The sequence below is a fragment of the Balaenoptera musculus genome, chromosome 12 (assembly GCF_009873245.2).
Source record: "Balaenoptera musculus isolate JJ_BM4_2016_0621 chromosome 12, mBalMus1.pri.v3, whole genome shotgun sequence".
NCBI lineage: Eukaryota > Metazoa > Chordata > Mammalia > Artiodactyla > Balaenopteridae > Balaenoptera > Balaenoptera musculus.
In genome coordinates, this window is record NC_045796.1 from 37,882,233 (window position 1) to 37,902,575 (window position 20,343).

General features: G+C 39.7%; 1 protein-coding gene across 3 annotated transcripts in view; it reads right to left on the minus strand.

Annotated features, from left to right (window-relative positions):
* Positions 1 to 20,343, minus strand: part of NKAIN2 (sodium/potassium transporting ATPase interacting 2) — a 1,014,504-nt gene that overhangs the window by 7,891 nt on the left and 986,270 nt on the right. For all 3 annotated transcript variants that reach the window (XR_005022114.1, XR_005022113.1, XM_036870929.1), the window contains one exon: positions 17,651 to 17,711. Coding sequence is in view for 1 of the 3 variants with exons in the window: in XM_036870929.1 (XP_036726824.1) it covers positions 17,651 to 17,711 (61 nt within the window). In the remaining 2 variants the exon portion in view is untranslated. The remainder of the gene's footprint in view (positions 1 to 17,650; positions 17,712 to 20,343) is intronic.

Sequence of the window (20,343 nt, forward strand, 5' to 3'; positions counted from 1 at the left end):
GTGGTGGGGCAAAAAGAGGCAAAACAACAAAAAGCTGACAAGATAGATGACAGGAAGAAGAAAGAGAGGAAACTAGAAACTGAATTAGGATGCTAGAGGATGTCTTTACTTTTTCTAATATCTCTTTCTGTTGGCTTAGCTTTGACTAGTTTTTGTTCTTTTTAATATCCTAAGTGTTACAGGTAGAAATTGGAGCAAGTAACATAAAGTCCATGATGTCTGTTTAGTGGGGAAATCTTTTTATTTTTTTAAAATAGATTTTATTTTTTAGAACAGTTTTAGGTTCACAGCAAAATTGAGAAGAAAATACCAAGAGTTGCTATATACCCCCTCCTGCCCCCACCCCGCCCAACATGTGCACAACCTCCCCTACTGTCAACTTCCCAACCAGAGTGGTGCATTTGTTATGGCTGATAAACCTATACTGACATATTGTTACCACCTAAAGTCCAGAGTTTGTATTACGGTTCACTTCTGGTGTTTTAAATTCTGTAGGTTTCGACAAATATGTAATGACATGTATCCACAATGTTAGTTATCATACAGAATAGTTTCACTGCCCTAAAAGTCCTGTGTTCTGCCTTTTTATCCCTCCCTCTCCCCTAATCTCTAGCAACCACTGATCTTTTTACTGTCTCCATAATTTCGCCTTTTCCAGAATGTCATAGAGTTGGACTCCTATAGTATCTAGCCTTTTCTGATTGGCTTTTTTCACTTATTAATATGCTTTCAAGGTGCCTCCGTGTATTCTTTTGATTTAATATCTCTTTTTATCATGAAAACCCTTTTATTGAGGCAGAATTTCTCTTCTGGTCAGAAGTGGAATAGTACAGCAGTCCCCCCTTATCTGCGGGGATACAGTCCAAGACCCTTAGTGGATGCTTGAACCATGAATAGTACTGAACCCTATATATAGACAATACTATTGTTTTTTTCCTATACTAACGGATGGGTAGCATACACAGCATGAATATGCTGGACAAAGGGATGATTTATGTTACTGGAGGGACAGAGCAGGATGGTGTGAGATTTCATCACTACTCAGAATGGCTCATGATTTAAAACTTATGAATTGTTTATTCCGTTTAATCTTTTCAGACTGCAATTGACGGCAGGTAATCGAAACCATGGAAAGTGAAACTACAGATAAGGAGGACTACAGTGTAATGAAAAGGACAGAGATCCTGATGTTAGAAGGATCAGGGTTCAAATACTGCTTTGACCACTTGCCAGCTGTGTGACCTTAGACAAATCACTTAACTTCTCTTACACAAGAATTATAATACTTAATACTATTAGTGTGAGGATAAAATAAGGAACGTAGAGCCCTGGATAAGACATGCAGTATGGAAGAAGAAAATTAAAAACCCTTAAAAATTCAGGATTTTCTTTATAATTCTTCTAAACCATGCAGTTTAGGAGAAAGATAGAAAGTGTTTTCATTTGGAACAACTATAGAACTATATCAAATATTTTATAGAAGATGAATTAAAAGAGAGGGAACCTCTTTTGTTTTCTGAATTGCCCACGTTTGCACATTAGCTAATATAAATGGTACCAGAAGAGCTGTACAATAATTGAATGGCAACTATATTTAAAGTTTGTATTTTGAGAAATTATTTTCCACGATTGGGGATTCATTGCAGATAGTGCCTAAATTCCTGTTCATTGGGGTTCACTCTTACCAACATTAAGACTTAAGGACTAGTTTTCTGAGAGGCATTCAAGCATTAAAGTTTCCTTGTTCTGAGGTTCCCTGTAAGTAAGATGGTCCCCACCCTGGTGCTGGAGAAGAGAGTGGGAAGATGTAAACAGTAAGGTCTCCTCCACTGAAACCGAGATCCAAGTCAACCTCAGGCTTATTAGTGTTGTCATTGTTGTTTTGAAATATTTCCTTAGCTTGATTCCAGAGGTGTGAGATGGATGGCAGAAAAAAACAGATGGTAATTTATAAGTCAGAGACTGTGCAGTGAACCAAGGGATAACCAGAAGAAACCAAGATGAATCTTCAAGTCCAAAGGATAGAATTGGGACCAAAACTGGGAAACAAAGCTTGAGTCAGGAGCAGTGTAGACCTTCTGGAGACATGAGAAAAGGCCAGAAGGGAAATGAGATGTGTCTGAGTACTGTTGCGAATGGAGGTTGAGTTGTCTGCGTCTTGCTCTTATTAGCCATCTATCTGGTGTGTGGGTTGGTAGGGCCGATTTACAACTACCCAGCGGGGGAGGATAGCGCTAAAGCTTTGACAGAAGGATTGCGATTGTTTTGGTCATTCTGGTCGTTCAGATCATCTGGGGCCGTGGAAAAGGATGCAACAGCAGATGACTCAGAACCAAGAGGAGAAAAGAAGAGGATCTGAGTGTAACCAGGATGCATTTTTACCATCTCACTTGTGAGGAGGCATTCAAATTTAAATCAGAATCAAAGGATATATTTTCTGTAGTGTATTTTATATACCTGCCTGTGTTCACAGCCAAGGAATTTATGTAAGGTCAGTTTCCACATGTACTCATTCTCAGTAATTGTTTGGATGTCTTCCTAAAGACCTGAAGGAGAGGAATATGAATAAGCTGGATCCAACTGACCACACTAGAGTTAAGAGTGTGGTGGTCAGTGTAGGTAGACATGGTTCTCTGCATCTTTTACAGAATGGTGTTTCACCCATAATTTGGAACTCTTTGGGGTGCCATGTGGGTGGAGAGCATAGTAGAAGAAATTATGCTTCTCTCTCTTAAAATTGAATACTGGGGTTAGCTTACATTTTTAGAATACCCTTAATACCACTTTGGTCTGTTTTCTGTTTCTTTTATATAATACATTTATTTAGGCTCTAAAGAGGCTACTGAATATTGTAAAACTTTCCTAAGCAATAGGAGTCATGAAACAGCTAACAGGTTACTTCTCCAAGTAATTGTGATGGCATCTAGATGTTTGGCTCATAGCTCAAATTTTTTGTCTAGGAGGATGTTGGCAGCCTTTAATGGAACAAAAGAATGAGAGGAGGGAGTTGGTGTTTGGCTTCATTAGGAAATGTAGTATATGTGGCACGTACAAGCAGCAAGGACCAGGAAACACTTGGGAAAAGGGAAATGTAATTGTAATTGGTGCAAGGCAGATTAGGGACTTGCTGGGATTTTAGAGATAATTTCTTTTTTCCTCATCAGCTTTATAGTGCTTTATTGAAAACTATGTCCACCTGACATATTGTGAATCTACTTTTTTGTTGTTGATCCCATCACTATAATTTAAGCTGCATGAGATTTACTATTTACTACAGTAGCCCCAGAACCCAGAACAGTGTCTGGCTCATGGAAGCCATATTTACTGAATAAACTCTTTAGGCTGTTTTTTTTTTTTTTTTTTTTTTTTTTTAAAGACAATTGATTTAAGCATGGAAGATGCTGGTAAAATTTCTAAGTGAAATTTGACTGAGTGCATTTACCCTTTCCTTCATAAGGTCTTGAATGATAATAAAGAGAAGACCTTTTATAGAAGATCTAGAATGTCAATGATTGCTTAGGTCCTGTGAGATAAAAGAAATCGTTTGGATACCAATGGGAAGAAGGCACCACTCTAGTCTCTTTGATCTAGGGGAGTAGAAGGAAAGAGGCTAGGACATGCTTTAGCATCAAGATGACTGGGCTGAGAGGGTAATCCATTGACGAATGCTATGTTGCAAATGTTGATAATTGCTAGGGAAAACATTGCTTTCTTTCTGGCCAGTTCATAGCATCCTAAACAGAGGTACATGACTGGGTAGAAGGTGACAAAATAAAATAAAATCTGTACTTGTTTAATCTTTGCCTCATTGGAGTGATTTCTTTTGGTCCTCTGAAAACAACTCAGGAATGTTATTTTCTTTGCAGATGTTACAGCGTTTTCTCTTTGGCTTAGTTTTCCCATCTGCAATATGGGTGTGTTTTTGTCTACTTACCAACAGAGGCACAGAGATGCCCAATGATTTTACATTAGTAAAGTGCCATATCAGTTTAACAACTATGATTTAATAAAATTAATAATAGTGGGATTTCGAAATTACCAAGTAAGAGAAAAGTGCTCTTTGAATAAATATTCCTCACTCAAATATGTTTCCTGTTGTGAGCTTCCCTTTTATTTAAATCTTTTAATCATGAACTCTGAGTTCAGCAAACTTAAAACTGCTTTTTTAAATACATGTTGGCAGGGAGGTATTGTAATATAATATTGTACCTTGGTTATTAATGACAAAGCCACTAGGCAACACACTCTCTTTTGGAGACAGAGCTGGAAAAGGCTATGGGGGGAAATTTTAACAGGCAGTTCACAGAAAGCTAAGCCTAAATATTTGGAAGAACTCATTGAAAGACATTAAAAAATTTGTGTGGGCCTATGAAAACAGAGTGTAAATCCATTGTCTCTGCAGGTCACTATTTCAAGGGTACTTATCTCCAGTTGCACAAAAGGAATTCAGAGCATAACCTACTGTAGCCCAAATTCAAAAGCCCCACCTTCCTCCCACACAGACTTACTTGGTGGCAGCAGTTCAGCTTCCTGAGTGAGCTTGATGTGCTCAGTCTGGCCTTGTATCTCTGAGTGGACTCAGAGCTGTTTTTTTTTTCTGATTAGGAAAACACAACCCTTTGTAGGGGTACTTTAGTCTGTTATTGCCTGAAAGGTCACTGAAGTGTGATGCTACAGAGAGCTTCTGGCAGGCGAAACATGCATTGAATGACATGAGACTTATTAGGTAACTCATGGCAGATGCTTCACTTCCTAACCTTGTTGAGAAAATAACATTTTCTCAGGGTCTTAGGATTCTATTTTCCATGTTTCTCTCTTAGTTGTGTCAGAACCAGATCTTCAATATTTTAAACTTGGTAACACATTTACATATACTAAAAACTGGAAGTGGAATGCAATCACTACAATGGTATAAAAATGAAATATTTCTTTAGTTAGAGATCATTTGAGTAACCACTTTAAACTGTTGGTTCTAAAAAATAAAAATGAAATATAAGTTTCCACTTGATAAACTGTTTTGTCTTTTCACCCTTGCCTATTTTTGCTAATTCTCAGTGTGGCCAGTCCCTTAGGTGAGATTTGAAGAAACACATGCTGGTTTTCTGCTGAGACCAGGATCTTGCTATTGAATCTTATTCTAATAATCTAATGCCATCACTGGCTACATCACAGGGAAAGTATGAAGTAATATAATGATTGAGGGCTTGGTAGTTGGAAGACCTGGGCTCAGGTGTGCCTTCCCTTCTGACCAGCATCATGTCCACAAGCAGGTCACAATTGCTCTGAGCCTGACTTTCTTCCTCTGTGAAGTAGAGATAATAAAACAATTCCAACTTCACAGGTGTTATATGTGTTTAATACTTAGATGCATGTATTTTATGGGTGCACTACGGGTAGATTTGGGATCTCATCTGTTTTAACAAGGGATTTATACCAAAAGAATGATTCAAATTATGCTCTAGAATATATATTTAGGTTCTTTACTGAAAGGATGAGAATTTTTCAGGCCAGAGAAGTAGATGGAGATAAGGGTCAAAGAAGAGAACTTTGTGTTAGAATTTACTGGAATTTTGTATGGAATGACATGAGTGTGGAAATCATCAGCGGAAGCTGAGGTAGGTTTATGGAAACCCTTAATGCCCACTTGGTTGGTTGATTGTGGTCTGGCAAGCAGTAGGAATGTGACATATGTGACATATTGTGGAAAAAAAGGGAAGATGTATTTTAAAAAAACTACGTAGAACTGAGTTTCCATATTTCAAATAGTTTTGGAAGTCACCTTATATATTATCCAAAAGGATGGGGAGAGGCTAGGCCCGGCCTGGTTTGTAGTCTATGAGACTTCGACCCATATGTAGGGAAGAGGAACTTTACAGTGGAGTGGGCGAGAATGAAGACACCAAGAGCTCATCTCCTGAACCAGGCAGAGGGGATGAAGCCAAGGCTTGGTGGAAGGATTGCTTTGGAGAGGAAAAGCTTAACGGTTCCTCTCAGATTTGGAGAGGGTTTCTAAAAGACAGAAAGATAATTGCTGGTATAGAATTGTTGAGATTCTGAGGGAAAAATGGAAGGAGTTTGGTAGCTTTGATTTTCTCAGGTTTGGGAACTAGACATAAGGAACTTGGAAAGGTTTGGAGCACGTCCTGTGGTGACTGTGGCACACTGTCCATGGGAGAGGAGTGAGAGCCTTGTTGAGCAGGAGAGAGCATCCAGCTGGGTTTAGGGACTCTCTCCAGCCATGTGCAGCAACCCAGGATTAGGAGTGGAGAAACTGCACCTGAGCCTCATCAGACAGGGTTATGGAAAATCCAAGGATGGTGGAAGAGAAAGCAAGGAAGGAAACTAAGTGTGCCTGTAAGAGCATCACCGCTCTTGTGGATTCAGGAGACAGATGATGAGCAGAAAGATAAACAAAGATTCCAGTGGAGGGAAGCTCCTACATAAAGATGAAGAAAAATTCCTCCAGGAGGGAAGCAGGAGAACAAGGAGGGAGTAAAGATAGGAGTTTATAGTCAGGCAGAGACTTTTAGAACTGGTGATTTTTAGAGAAGCCGCCTTCCTCCATAATGAAGGTGATAAAAATTAGCCTCCTTGGTGAAGGGAACTAAGGAGGTAGGTGAAGTGAGTGGTGACAAAGATGGTAAGAGCTGAGAAGATCAAGAAATTGTAAAGCTTGAGTCAGAAAATTATGTATTCAGATATCTTTATTACTTTCAATAACTGTGGAATCGTGTGCAGAATATGATGAAATGGCTAAGCAAACTTTATCTTAAAGGTGTCTGGCCTCACTTTGTGCCATGCCATTTGGGTGGGTTAGATTTACCAGTCTCTGTTTTGTTCTCCCCTATTAGAATGGCTTTCAATTATGTGACATGCCTTTCCGTCGAAATTGGAAAGAGCAGTTATTACAGGCTATAGGCAAGCTAGTTAGACATGATTGGGTATGTCTTCTCAGCTGACATCCAGGATATATTTTTATATATTAGAAGGCACAGCCCATTTAAATGCAGTGGTTTTCATTAGGATGTGGGCACATCAATGCATACATATTTAGGAAAATGAAAAATAAAGCATGCATGCTAAAATCCCCCAGTAGAGAACTATTCCTCCCCTTGTAATTTTTGCTAACACAATCTTTGCATTATTTTGCAGCCTCCAGAAAGGAGGACTAAACCTAAATTACTCATCTTTATAGAACAACAATAGCAGTTTCAGGTATGAGGATGTCCAGTGGTTACTCTAATATTTTTCCAGCTATGTGGGAAAGGCGAAACTAGATTTGCTGTATGGGGTTCATTAAAAACACTTAAGATGATTCCTGTGTGAATTATGGTGTCCATTTGGTCAATACGGGTGGAAAAAGTTACCCTTTTTAAAAAAGACACCTATTTTTGTTAAATTCTGCATATCCCCCTGATTTGTCCTTTAGGTTTCGGTGGAAATGTCATTTCCCCAGGGAAGAATTTCCTAGTTTTCTTAACTGGATGAGGCACCCCTGGGGTATGTCCCCCTACCCCCACTCTCCTTGTCTGAACACTCATCACGCTTTGGTGTAGTTCCTCCTGTGAACTGTGTGCTGGGCTGTAAGCATCAGGAGGGCAAGGACAGTGTCTGCCTCGTGCCTAGTGACTAACACGCAGCCTACCATGTGCAGTGGCTACTCGGCAAACATGTGTTGGAAGAATCTACGTCGAGTCTCACAGTGAAGTGATGTGTAAAGTACACCTAGAGTCGGGGGACAAGTTCTGCTTCCCAGCACTGCCTCTAATGATTGACTCAGAGCAATCAATTTCAGGTTCCTTTCCTCAGCTGTAAAATCAGGGGGGTTAAAGCAGGTGATTGCTAATATTGTTCATAGCGCCATGATCTGCACAATTCCATATTTGTGGGATTGGTTTACATACTGATAATAGCAATAAAACATTTAAAATGAACAAATCTGCAAAGGCATAATGAATGGGAAGATTTAGTGCAAAGGAGTTGTTCCCCTCTGGCTGTTACTACTATCATGCATTGATTTTACTAAGCAAGTTTCCAGGGAGATGAACTGCTGAATAGGGTATATTGGAACCTGAGACATGAGACATGACAATTCCCAGTTGGAAAACAGAGTGATGAAAATGGTGGGACCTGGGAGAGAAGCAGCGGATTGACGGGTTTGGAGCCCACAGAAATACTGTGGCCTCCTTTTAACTTACTTCCGGGATGAAGGTATATGGATGAGTGACTATGTGCGTCCCATTGCCTCTGTGCTCTTGGGAATTCCTTTAACATCAGCTTCGTTAGTTACAGAGGCAGCAATCCATATCCAATTTTTTTTGTGTGTCAGGATTGTTCATGTATAAACTAGCCTTCTTTGTTGGAAACATTTGCAATTAATCCCATAAACAAACAAAAAATGCAAATCCTGCACTGCCCCAGCCAACCCTGCTGACACTGAGACCAGACTGCCATCTATTATACACAGAAATGAATTGAAATTCTCACTTTGGGCCTAACCTAATTTTCCAGTGATAATAGGCATGGATTCCCAGAAGCACTCTACACCCCTTGATAGTAACATCCTCATTTCCTTTCCTGGTAAATGTTTTAAATAAGATTTTAACACCAAGGAAATTAACCTTTAAAGTTAATTGTAATTTTAAATGCCATCACTGATTTTTGTCTTCAGCCTAATTACTTTCTATTATTTAAATAAACCTCGCCTCCTGTGGGCTTTAAGTTTGTTTCTCCTTCACTCCCTGCCGCACAAGGCCAAGCCGTCCTGGTGGAGGCCCTCCTGACTCTGCTGCTGGAGCAGCCTCGCTTAAATGTCACAGGATTGAGGGTTCGCCCTATGCTGCTTATTTGCAAGGCACTCTTGCAGCGCTCTGTGTAAGGCTGCTCCACTCAGATGTTTTCATTCTGCGTACCTGGCGGCCATCCTTAGAGATGCAGTGGTTTTAGTCCTCCTGCTGTTAAGAAGGAGATAGCTAAGCCTGGCCTTCTGTTCCTATTAGATGCCATTTCCACCACTAAAGTAAAACTGGTCGTAATGAAATTGGCAACAGCCAGCATCATTTATCAAAAGACTAACTTTGAACGTACAGTCTTCTTTCTTAGCACGTCTCAGCTTTGGAGAGCTTTTAGACTTCTGTTTCCTGGGCCAGCTCTTTGTCTTGTTCTCATTTGTCCTTTCAAGGTAGGACTAAGGGATCCCAGCAATTTTATTTTGTGAGCGTGTATATTGGTGCTAAAAGCATCCTATTTTTCTGCCACTTAGCTGCTTTCCTTCTCATGTCATTATCCATGTGGGTATAGAGAGAGATGGTGAGGAAACAAGTACAGGACACCCAGTACAGGTGGACTAGGTATTAGAGAATTGGAAGAGGCAGAATAAACAAAATGGGAGATGTTTCTTTTAATCATTTCTGTAAATGTCACCACTTCTCCTTCCTTTCACATGCTGTTGTTTTCTTTTCCATTGAGGCGGATTAAAACAACTTGGATGTTATTCATCTACTGGATCATGTCAGTTTTCTGCACCACATACCTCCTTTATTACACCCCAGTTAAAGGTCCTCCTTTGCTAGTAGGAATATAGTTACCTCAACATTGACTCTTTAGAAACAAGGTCCTGATTGTTTCGAATCAGCAAAGGATAGGGAATGAATCAATTTCTTTCCCCGCTATTTTTGATTTGGGAACATTAGATTTATTTAAAGATGATTATAGTGTGCATGTTTGTGTGTGTATGTGTGTGTATAATAAGCAGTAGAGTATAATGGAGGAGACGTTAAGAGAAAAGGGAGAAAATGAGAAGTGATTGTTAAAGAAGACTCAACCTGGACCTGAATATCCAAATTTAAAAATAAAGTGCATATGTTTTCTCTTCCCTGACCACAAGAGGGAGCAACTTAACAGCAGGCTGAAAAAAAGACCAGCACTAATTTTGGGAGACAATGTAAAAATTGTATCACTGTTAGGGAAGGCTGTTGTCACTAATAGGAGCTCGCATGTGATTGACAGGAGGCACATGTATATGTAAGCATTCGTTTCAGGTGCTGATCATCTAGGCTGTCTTTTATTTTTACATATGGCAGCTTATCATTTTTTTCCACTTTCTTCCATTTGTCTAGAAAACGATGAAAGCTGCTTTATTCTAATTCATTATTCATTTACTTAGAATCAATTGGGGTCTAAACAAATGTCACATTTCCTTAGGAGTTTCCATATAGTCCAGGAAATGTTAGTGGAGAGCTGCTTGATTCGTTTATTTCCCATATACTTACTGAGTCCTGCTTCAGGTTGGGGGTGGGCTGGATGCTGAGGATGTAGCGGTGGTCAAGATAGCTGTGGCCCGCACTAGCATCCCCTAATACTCTTACCCTGGGGGAGTCAACACGTGCTATATTATGTCAGAAGTTCACCGATAAGCTCAGTGACCTGGGGCAAGTCATTTAATCTATATGGGCCTATAAAATTAAAGTGTTGAAATAGAGCAGTAGGCAGTAGTTTCCTATCATTTCAAACTCTGCAGTGTTCTTAGTTCACAAGAAATCTTAAGCGGAATCAAGAGTTGTAAAATTAAATAAATGCAGAGCTCCTGTGCTCTGGGAAGTTGGAAGAGGAGCAAGGTGACACCTTCTGCCTTGGCCCCACCATGATTCTGCAGGGCACTCGCTCGAGGTTAGTAGCACCTGAAGTCTGGGGCTCCAGACTCTAATCACATGTGATTCTGTTCAGAGATGGGGAAAGGAACGGCACATTTTGATTTTGTGGGAGCCTGGCAGATATGGACAAGGTTGTTTCACTCAGTCACCTTCAGAATTACAAAACAAATGTTATGAAGAGAACAATAATATACTACTCTTTCATTTGATTGCTTGAGTATGATATTTGAACAGTAAAAATAGACACACCATTCTCATAACTCTACCTGTCAACCTGGCACCCAGGAACTCGGCACCTTTTTTGAACTGCTAATTGCCTACCCCTTAGGTTATGTTTGGAGAGTGATTTATAAATAATAAGAAAGAAAGCTCAGGTTACCAAACAGAATGTATAATATGGCCCTAACAACCAGATAGAGAGAAAGAAAAAGAAAGGAAGAAAGGAAGAAAGCAGACATATACCCAAATGTTACCTGAGAACCAGAATTCAAAATTGTGAAATCATTCTAATTTTCTTTTTTGTTTGTTTATCTGTATTTTCTCTACATTCTGCAGTAAACTTACATTCCTTTATAAACAGAAAGAACCAAATATTTTTTAATGGACGAGTACTCCTCCCTTGCCACCTCTACCCTCCCCCACAGGCGGGAGAGTGTGTCCTTGTGCTCAGAGAATCCCATCCAAACTCAATGATCCTGTCAAACTGGAAAAGCGATCAAAACATACAGAACAGAGTTCAATACACAGAAGTGTAGGCCAGCAGGCTTTAGAAGAAAAATCAAACAAAAATAACAGAAAATTATTAGCCTCAGAGAAGTGAATAATTTCCGTGGTTTGCTTTTCAAATGAAAGAGTCTATAAATCGATTATGACTTTTATCCCAAGGCCAGTTTATTTTGGAGAATTCAGGACAGGCTTTTATGCATCTGTGCTTGGTTGGTAGGTTTGTGCATGTGTGTATCTAAACATGTGTGTTTAAACATCTAGAATTAATTTTCCAATATTTTTTTCAAAATAAGCCCCCTTAAGATATTTTTAAAATGACATTCTGCATATTTTCCCGGATGATTTGAATATTTAAGAACATTTGCAAACACGTTGAATCTCTTTTAGAAAAGATAGTGACTACTTAGAAAAATGGATCCATTTTCCAGAGGACTGATGTTTATTTTTATTTTTAGTTTAACTATTAAGGCAAAGGTTTATAAGAAAACATAATAAAAATTGAGAAATCATGTTGCCTGTTTTTTCTATTATGGATTAGTTATTATTTTTCCACAGCTGCATGTTTTCCTTTTAATTGTCACATCCAACAACTCTAATGAAGCTGATAAGTTCTTAGTTCTGTCACTGTAAGTGGACATCGGACTCTGGTGCAGAAGAGCTGAGGATTAAGGGAGAGGAGAGCTCCAAGTATAATAAAAGGCACCAGACCAGAAATCTCAGAACATTTTCTTTCTTTCACAGAATACTGTCAAAGAGAACAAGTAGAGGGGAATAGAAAACACTGGAGGTCATAAGGAAAACTCAGCATGGTTGGCAACAGATGATACAGTGAAGAGCCCAGCCACAAAGACAGCTCAGCGAGGGATGCACGCTCTCCTGGAGAAAGCCTTTTCTCCTAAGACATATCGCTGCCTTTTCATGAACAAATATATAAAAGTATGTTGTGATGGTTGCCCCACTCAAATAAGGTTCAAGTGTCAAGGCACACCCTCTGGAGCAGGTCCCAGCGTTTTTCTGGTGAGGAGCTTCTCATCTGAAGGCAGATCACCCCACCCCACAGCAGGCGATGCGGACCCGAACTCCTGCCTACTGGCAGTGAGCCAGGAGCAGGGAGGCTACCATTACCACCTGGAGCCTCTTACCCACAGGCGTTTGATGTGCCAGTGAGCAGAAGCTAGCCCCACTCTGTTCCCCATAGGTATTTTCAAATAGCCAACAGCCACATGGTGTGTGCGTGCGTGTGTGTGTGTGTGTGTGTGTATCTTTAGATATGGAATGTTATGGTCTGAATGGTATCCCCTTCCAAATTTATCTGTTAAAGGCCCAACCTGCTATGTGATTGTATTTGGAGATGGGGCCTTTAAAGAGGTAATTAAGGCTAAAGAGGCCATAAGTGCGTGGCCCTAATTCCATAAAACTGGTGTCCTTATAAGAAGAGGAAGAGATGTGGGGGCATGCACAGACAGAGAAAAGGGGGCGAAGTGAGAATGCCGCCTTCTACAAGCCAAGGAGAGAGGCTCTAGGAGAAGCCAAACCTGCCAACACCTTGATCTTGGACTTCTGGCATCCAGAACTGTGAGAAAATAAATATGCATTGTTTAAGCCACCCAGTCTGTTATATTTTGTTATTGCACCCCTAGGTGACTGATACATGGGGGTGGAATTGCCCACATCTTCCTATTTGAAATCTTTGCTCCAAGGGTGGTTGTCATCTCCTGATAGGCACAGCAGATGGCAGTGTTGTCCTGTGAGTTTGCACAGCCAGTTGGCCTGTCAGGCTGGGGCTCTGGCTTAGGTAACCAGAGGGTCAGAGATGTAAACTTCAAGGCCCAGGGTTTTCATTGAGGAAATTAACAACAACTTTGCATTAACGTGTCTATATAAGTGTTTATAAAACTGGCCTCTAGAAAAGTAAATGAGATACTGTTTAAAAGGAGAAATAAAGAAAAAAATCTTAGGCATTTGATGTGCCTGCAGGAACTCCCTCTAGTTCAATGATGATTTATTGCTATTTCGTGGAGTCTAAGTTTGACTCTTCGCTCATGGAGCCTGAACCCTCGCCTTAGCTCCCTAGAGGGTGGAGCCTCTGAGGCTCTCTGGCTACACTTGCTGCTGAGCCTCAGATATCAAAACTGAGTACAGAGCCGGTCCGCTTCCTATTGACGTCAAGAATACTTCAGTCTTCCAGCTGCCGTAATTAGGCCCTTATCTCCACAGTCCATTCTCAGCACAGCTACAGAACCCAAACTGTCCTGTGTTCCTTGTGAGGCTCTTAGGAATGGAAACTTAACTAATTTGGCAGGTAGGGAGCTGGCATCTCTTCCTGTACTACACTCCCGTCAGGTCGCTTCATTGCAAATCCACAGCAGGTAAGAATAGTTACACAGAGGTCCTTTCCCTGTTTATATATACATTAAACTTTCCCCATCTTTCAGGACTTACTTTCTGAGAGCATTTGTGTGTGTGTGCGTGTGCGTGTGTGTGTGTTTTATTGTACATTCATCAAGCCAAAACATTTTTAAAGGATCAAAATAATTTTCTTTATAATATAATTACAGAAAACTAGATAGATATTGCACCCTTTTTTACACTTGAGCATTGGAAGTCATGTGTTCTAGGCAGTGCCTGGAGGTAAACATATAGACAGGTGATCAAGATAATGATAATGCATGGGAAATATCAATCTAAAGCATCTTACTCAACAAATATTCATAATTGTCTGTGTGTGAATGACCACAAGTAAACAGACCTAACTGGACAGAGAACTGGCCCAAATGAGCATCTCCTCCAGGTTGTTTAGTAGTCCCATGAATGTTCATGATAAGCATGAGTCTACTTGGATATAAAAAAAAGGAAAGTAGTTCATATCTTACTCACTGAGCAAAAAGACTAAAATTAGAAAAATTATCTATGATAAGTCTGCTTGTCTTTTAGATTAATAAAGGCACTTAAGGAGTTGTGGTCAAAGTACATAAAAAGACATAAGCATTATGGAAAACAGTTTATTAGATGCTTGAAAGATAAGCCTTATCTTCCAGAAGATATTTGTAACTTCACATCCCCTTGGATTTACATGGCTTTGACCAAAACTTGACCTAGGGCAGAATTCCCTAAAATGAGTTGCCTGGAATTATAATTCCCTGGAATATTAAGATTTCTTATGAAAAAAGGTTCCGTGTTCAAATGTTTGGGATATTAACTATAGTTTTAGTTTCTGTAAAATGCCTTAACATCTACAGAATGACCACAGGCTGTTCCCAAGTTAAGCCTGGCCCACCCAAAACATCTGGAGACCTTGGATAGCCCCAAACCTTATTCTCTGACAGTCACAGTGAACATGAATTTCATGGGGACCTCTTTCAAACTTAGCCAATCCTAAACCCTTTTACCCTGCCTTGTCTGGTCCTTTCCCTGGAAACCACAATAAAAGCACTTGCTTACAGTTTGTGTGTGTGTGTGTGTGTGTGTGTGTGTGTTGTGTGTTTCTCTCTCCTCCCTCCCTCTCTCTCTCTTCTCTCTCTCTCTCTCTCTCTCTCTGCCTCATGACCCACGATGATGCTTTCCTTGAGTGGCCCTGCGTGGCATGCTGTGTTCTCCCTAGGGAACCGTGAATGTAGTAAAACCCTTTTTGGTTTCTCTCTTTGATCTGCTTCTGGCCTCACTGTATCTCATCCAACGCAATATGGTTAAAACAAAACTGTGGATTAGGACAAATTGGACATACTTCTTTACTGCAATACTCTCAGAGATGTTAATACATAAATGTGCATTCTAAATTTTCAGTGTCAAACTTACTTGGCTTTGGAATCTTTTTTGAGCAGTATAGCTTATGGACTAGCGTTTCTGGGATCCCACTTGGGAGGTACTATTCTGGAGAGATACCGATTATCTGTCTAGGAGACTTGGTGTGTCAGTATTTTTCTGAAGATAAAAATGCAGACATCATTGTGAAATAAAATCAAACATTATAGTTTAGAGAAAGCTCAATTCCCATATGGAATTTAACCTATAGACTCATCAAGGATTTGGCACAAAGACACTGAATGGTAATAGCTGAATGAACTTATGTAGTTTGTGGAGTCCATACATTTTAAAATCCATATATCTTTTACCTTTCCTAATATTTACCCTTCCAAAAGAATAAATCTTTTGGGCATAGGACAAGTGCTTACTAGATATCTTCTCCTGCATCTTCGTTAAGCACCTCAAACTCAACCTTTCCAAACTGAACCAATTGCTGCATCCCCATTCTACTTTCCTCAAGTGACATTTCCATCTAGCCATTCACTCATATCAGAAATTCAGAAATCTATCAGTCTCTTCCTTATGCCTTATATAGTACCCATCCATGGCCCATTAATCAGTATTATTTTTATGTTTAATAACATATCTATCCTCTCCCTCTCCAACACTGGTCTTAGTCCAGACCCTCATCATCTCATATCTCTGTCATTTTCACGGTGTCCTAATCTGTCTGTCTTTCCTTAATCTCGACCCTCCCATTCAAGTCTCTCCTTCATACTGATACCATTATGTTTTTTCTGAAGTGCATTTCTGATTGTTATTCTCTTTCTATTAACTGCCAATTGATTGGCCATCATGCTATACAAAATAAAGTCCAGACTCCTTACTTTGTCATAACCGTTTTTCTACTATCTCATCTTTTCCAGTCGTCTCTGGGTACCCACCTCTAGCACAGGATATAATTCAGTCATAATAACCTGACTGCTCTGCCCCCAACATGGAAGGCTGTGATATGTCTTGGTTCTTTTCCACCTTTTGCCTGGGATCACCTTATTCCCGTATCTGCTATCCAAATATCTATTTATTTTGCAAGACCAAGCTCAAGAGTGTCCTCTGTGAAACCTTTCCTGATTCCTTTCCTGTCTCCCCACACTATACACTCTACAGAGTTTTATTATACTTATTTGTTCACATGTTTCTTTCCCCTACAAAATGCTTAATTCCTAGAAGTAAAAGACTGCATATTACTCATCTATTTTTTTTTTATAAAGTTATTTATTTATTTATTTTTGCTGCATTGGGTCTTCGTTGCTGCGCACAGGATTTCTCTAGTTGTGGCGAACGGCGGCTACTCTTCGTTGTGGTGCGTGGGCTTCTCATTGCAGTGACTTGTTGCGGAGCACAGGCTCTTGGCACGCGGGCTCAGTAGTTGTGGCTTGCGGGCTCTAGAGCGCAGGCTCAGTAGTTGTGGCACACGGGCTTAGTTGCTACGCGGCATGTGGGATCTTCCCGGACCAGGGATCGAACCCATGTCCCCTGCCTTGGCAGGCGGATTCTTAACCACTGCACCACCAGGGAAGCCCCTACTCATCTTAAAATATCCCAAAACTGACATAGCACTTGATGCATTCAGGAGTGTTTTACAAACGCTTATTTGTAAAGGACTATCATTTCCTTTTGCAAACAACAATATAAACTATGCACTGTGTATTCCTAATTTTACGTCATGTGTGAATATGATTGAGAATGTGCCTCCTCTAAATGAATCACATGATACAGCCTCCTTCTTTCTAGTATGACTGGAAAGTGAAGAAGAAACATATTTCTCTTTGAGTATTTTCCTCAAATCATCCTATAACAGAGCAGTGGATCCTCATCTTTTCCTCCACTGTCTCAACACCCCAATCATTATGAATATTTTTAGAAACCAAGAAAAATGATTCCCAGCTCTGATTTTTCCTCAGAATAAATATAGCTGTATGGGCAAGTACCCAGAGAGCACTGAAGTACTTTTTCCAATCCTCCTATTTCAGATCCTTAGGGGGCAAGGAAGGAGTGAAACCTTCTACCTGCCAATTTTTAGAAGAGCAGAGGACAATGGAGCCACTTAGAGGCTTGTGAGAAGGTACCTCCATCTAAACTCTGGATCAAGCAGTAGTGCTGAATGCTGAGACTCTGACATAAAGTTCTAGCTATTTGTATCAAATTGTAGGAAAAAATAGGAAATATGAACATTTGGTTTCATGAAGACAAATTTCTTGAATTAATCTGAGTCAGTTCTTGTGAGAATTTTTGGAACTATTGCAAATTGCTGATTGTTGGGATTTGTAGTCCTGAGTGAAACTGATTAGTTATCTATATGCTGGATACTTTTATGAAAAACATTTTAGCCTAATGGGTACAAAGGGCTTAGCCCCTATTCTAATGATGTGTTAAGGGATATTGTCTGAGAAGTAGGAAAGCAGGTAAGAGGCAGTAAAGAAGATGCTCTGAACTTGAAAGAAACAGAATAGAGCTTTAATACTTACAGCTGTCCTCTTCTTCAGTTATACATTTCACAACATAACAGGCGTAGATGAACCCTGCCAGCTGAAACAAAACAAAGATGCTTTAGACATGTGGCAAAGGCAACAGTACTGGATCTCACTGGGGGAGCAACTTTTCAAAGGCATGTGGTTTTGACTAGATTCAGTGTTCCAAAATAGTTCATCAGACTGGATCTGGACTCCAGTGTGGATTCTTGATTCGTATAATGTGCCTCTTATAAATGAATATATTACTCTGTTTTCCTTTGTTCTGCATTTATGTGTAAGATTTGTTAATTGCCAGGCAATCTACAACAAGTTATTTTAGGTCTAGAGGAAAAATAAAGAATTATGGCCATTCATCAATGGATTAGCATTTGCATTTGTGCCAATCAACTTCTAATTCACTTTTCATTAGCCCAGAGCCTAAGATTCTAAAATTGGACTCCTGCTGACTATCAGAAAAATGTTTTGAGAGAAAAATATTAAGGAGATTCCATGAAATGTTGCCTCAACACTTTGTAAGTAAGAAAAACTCTTATTTAGACCAGTAACAGGAACCAGGACATACCGAGTATAGTTAAGATGACATGATACAGAGGAGCAGCGGGGTGGATAACTGTAAGGAATATCACAGTGCATTTGACTGGGATTGCACACATCATAGCATCCTTTCTGAAACATGCAACAGAGGTCCCTGTGGTCAGGGAAGTCTTTGCTCGCTGAAATAGTATCTGTGAAGGAGCACAGTAAAGCCCTTTGATATGTGTCCCCTCAGATGCTGTAGTTTTGTATTCCTTCATATAAGTATAACTATTTAGTCAAATAATGAGCACTGGTATAAGGAAGCAAACGAATTTCCTGATATGTGGAAAATTTTTTTTCCAAAATAATCCAGTGTGGAGGAATCCTTAAAGGCATGTCCTCAGGACAGTGATGAAAATTTTTCACGATGACATTTCAGACCGGCATTGATCCTACTGAGTATTTGGCATTGGGGAAGGGAGCCTTGGGAAAAAGGCTGCAGTCTTCAATCAGGAAGCTAAGGTACAGGGCAAAAGGTTGCTGCTGTGATAAACCTAATGAACTTGTTTTCCATTAGCTGACAGATTGCAATATTTCTGGAAGATGTGAGTGGAACATTTTAAGTCAGAGGGTACACTGATAGGTATTTAATGAGAAGAACTGTTTGGAGACAGAGGTCCGGTTAAAAGGAACTTTAGAAAATCTTCAATTTTAGTTTGAGAAAGAAAGCACGTTCTGGCAGATTCTAGTTCTTTTCCAAAGAGATCTGGCATGAGATAAAACAGTGGTTTTCCTGGCACAGAAACAGTGACCCTGCTTAAGAGAGAGCAATGAATGAGAAAGCAGACTTATGCAAAATATTCTTCACGAGCTTTTGTTTTCAGATCCTGGATGAGAGGGACAATGGACCCGCTGCCCTCCCACCCCCAAGTGTAGTATCTGAACCACTACACATAGTAACAGAGAGCTAGATAACATACCACTGATGCTACGTTAGCACTTAGGTTTTAAAAAATATGTTAGAAAAGTCATCAAATAAGCATTTTTCTCTTTGAAGTATCTGTTGCTATTGGCAATAAAATTGTGATAGTAAGAACAATCTCCTTATATAATGGAATCATCAGGTTACTGTTTTTATGGGACTTATTTTTAGAATACAGGGTACTATTAAAAACCAGTGTATCCTATTTGGCTTTAGCAAAGATATTGATTTGACCAAACAAAATCACACGGTGATTTGAGCATTTTCACAGATAATGGAGAAACAGATTAACACTTCTTAATCTTTTATCCACCAAGGCCCATGAAAATGCCTGTATCACTAGGTCACTGAGTGACCTAGTCCCATGCGTACTCTGTCATGGGTGCTGGATCCGACTGTGGCGAGGTAAAGAGGCTATGGGTTTGGTTAAATCCCCTGGGTACTGCCTATATCTCCCCTTCTTCCTCCACAGGAAGGCCTTACCATTGTGGCTAAATGCCATAGATTTATCAGTAGTTTATCTCTTCTTTTCAGTTTAAAATACTTACTACTTGAATTATCTACAAAGCAACTTTTTTCCTAATCACAAACTTTTCTCTTGATTTTCGCTCATCACTTAATTACTTTGAAATGAAAATCTAGGTAAAGAACATTGATAAATTCTGAGATTCAGGGCCAGTGAGTTCAAACTTCTCATTAAAGTGTCACTAGAATCTAGATTATTAACTGTACTCCTCTCCCAGAATGCAGCCAAGGCACTGTATTTTGCTTACCAGTGATCTTTTAATTGTATTCGGTTGCATTCTTTAACTGTCAGGGGAGTGACTTTGATATAAAAGTAAATCCTGCTGCATTTCATTACAAAAGCTTGCTGATTAAGAGAACTTCAGCTTTTAAATTGGTCACCTCTAAATACAAATGGAAATTGGTTTCTCCCAAATTAATCAAGATTCATAAACCTCTGTTACCTTTCAATTTTCCTACACCAAATAAATTTCTAATTTAATTTTTACTCCCTCACAGCAATTTATAAATTTACCTACAGAAAAGCAGTTTCAAAGAATTTCTTACAGCTCTGAATACTTCCTATAACATGCAACTCTGCTAACTGCTGCCTGGGCCACAAAGATGAACCAAGCCAGGGTTTCCCAACCTCAGCACCACTGACATTTTGGGTTGAGTAACTCTT